This window comes from Echinops telfairi, unplaced genomic scaffold (genome assembly GCF_000313985.2).
Source record: "Echinops telfairi isolate 266 unplaced genomic scaffold, ASM31398v2 ScPeMD7_7424;HRSCAF=8462, whole genome shotgun sequence".
Lineage (NCBI taxonomy): Eukaryota > Metazoa > Chordata > Mammalia > Afrosoricida > Tenrecidae > Echinops > Echinops telfairi.
In genome coordinates this window covers 51605239-51607313 of record NW_022111324.1, presented here as the reverse complement: position 1 = coordinate 51607313, position 2075 = coordinate 51605239, and the positions used below count along the sequence as shown (strand labels likewise).

The following is a 2075-nucleotide window of genomic DNA, read 5'->3' as shown; positions in this document are numbered from 1 at the left end:
TTTCTCTTCTTTTCCCCCCGTCATCCAGAGCACCTGCGCCCCCAGGCCGAGCTCCTTCTACCCTCCCGCCCCCCGCCCCTCTCCGGTCACCACCATTCTCCCTCTCTGGCCCCGTCCTCTCTTTTGGACCCCAAGCCTTGGCAGTGCGCAGTCAGATTCTGTTTCAAGTGCTGAGCGCTGCACTAGTGGGGCGGGACCACCCCTACAGACTCTCAGCGGGGTGAGGTGGAGCCCCGGGCAGTGGCGCGCCCACCTGCCCGCCTCCTCCTCCGAGGGGGGCGTGAGTTGAGAGTCTCACTCCGCCCTCCTTTGCTGCAGCCAACCGGCGAGCCGGGCCCCGCTGCGCTCCGGCCGCAAGCCCATAAAGCCTGCGCTCTGCGGGCAGGTCCGCCCGGCGCTGCTGGCGCGGCCAGGTGCTGCGGCCTCTCCGGGGCTTCCACCCAGCCGGGCGCACAGGAGAAGCGAGCTGAGATGCACGCGCTTTCTGCTCTCAGAAAAGTTTGGAGAAGCGAATTTGGGGTGACTTTGGGGGTAGTGGCCGCTCCCCCAGCCTGCAGAGCCTCATTCTTTCTTCCCATCTCGACTGCCTGCCTCTTGGACTCATCCATTTTCTCAGCCGCATTTTCTCCTTTCTTACCTCGTTCTCCCTCCTCCTCACCCCTTTCTCTTTAACTGCTTCCCACCTAGTTCTCTCTCCCATGTCGTTCCCGCCCTTCTCTGCCCTCTCCAGCTAGACCTTTATTTACCCCACCACTCCAAACATTCGTCTGACCTCATCACCCTGCTCCTCTCCTCCTCCTCTCCACCATGGAGCCTGGGACCCCTTGGGCTACCAGCAGCCCCACGCTCGGGGGCACCCTCTCTTTCCCCAATGCTACCACCCCTTGGCTGGGCCGGGATGAGGAGCTGGCCAAGGCAGAGATTGGGGTCCTGGCCACTGTCCTGGTACTGGCAACGGGGGGCAACCTGGCCGTGCTGCTGACCCTGGGCCGACCAGGACGCAAGCGCTCCCGCATGCACCTGTTTGTGCTACATCTGGCCCTGACCGACCTGGGCGTGGCGCTCTTCCAGGTGCTTCCCCAGCTGCTGTGGGACATCACCTACCGCTTCCAGGGCCCCGATCTTCTCTGCCGGGCTGTCAAGTACCTGCAAGTGCTCAGCATGTTCGCCTCCACCTACATGCTGCTGGCTATGACACTGGACCGCTACCTGGCTGTCTGCCACCCACTGCGCAGCCTCCAGCAGCCAAGCCGGTCCACATGTCCACTCATCACGGCACCCTGGTTGCTGGCCGCCATCCTGAGCCTCCCCCAAGTCTTCATATTTTCCTTGAAAGAGGTGGTGGATGGTTCGGGGGTGCTGGACTGCTGGGCGGACTTCCGTTTTCCCTGGGGGCCCCGGGCGTACATCACCTGGACCACCCTGGCCATCTTCGTGCTACCTGTGTCCGTCCTCACCGCCTGCTACAGCCTCATCTGCCACGAGATCTGTAAGAACCTCAAAGTCAAGACTCAGGCCTGGAGGGTGGGCGGAAGAGGCTGGAGGACATGGGACAGGCCCTCCCAGTCGGCGCCGGCTGCAGCCACGTGGGGGCTGCCCTCCCGGGTCAGCAGCATCAGCACCATCTCCAGGGCCAAGATCCGAACGGTCAAGATGACCTTTGTCATCGTGCTTGCCTACGTCGTTTGCTGGGCGCCCTTCTTCATCGTCCATATGTGGTCCGTGTGGGACGAGGATGCGCCTGATGAAGGCAAGTGCCTGGTCTGGGCAGAGGGGTCAGAGAGGAGAAGAGCTGGCCTGGGAGGGTGGGGGCTCAAGGAAGGGGCTGGGCACCGGCGCCACCCAGGCAGGTAGCAAGCAAGTGGTGATGTAGTTAGGAAGGACGGTGCTTGCCTGTGTGAAGCCACCTGGGGCCATCTGAGTACCCTGTATGTAAACTCTCCTGATTTTAAAATGTTGGTGACTGATTTTAAAAAGTATGTGGCCCTAATGAAATGTGACCGTTGGCAGATTTGGCCAACCATCCACCAGTTTGCCAGGTAAAAGTTTTGGAGTCAGAACATGGAGCCGAAGGG

At 61.6% G+C, this 2075-nt stretch overlaps 1 protein-coding gene across 1 annotated transcript in view; it reads left to right on the top strand.

Moving 5' to 3' along the window:
• Nucleotides 1-807: 807 nt before the first annotated feature.
• The window catches only part of AVPR1B (arginine vasopressin receptor 1B), a 6317-nt gene continuing 5049 nt past the window's right edge, over nucleotides 808-2075 (top strand). Inside the window, exon 1 of the mRNA XM_004700119.1 lies at nucleotides 808-1750. Coding sequence (XP_004700176.1) covers nucleotides 808-1750 — 943 coding nt within the window. The remainder of the gene's footprint in view (nucleotides 1751-2075) is intronic.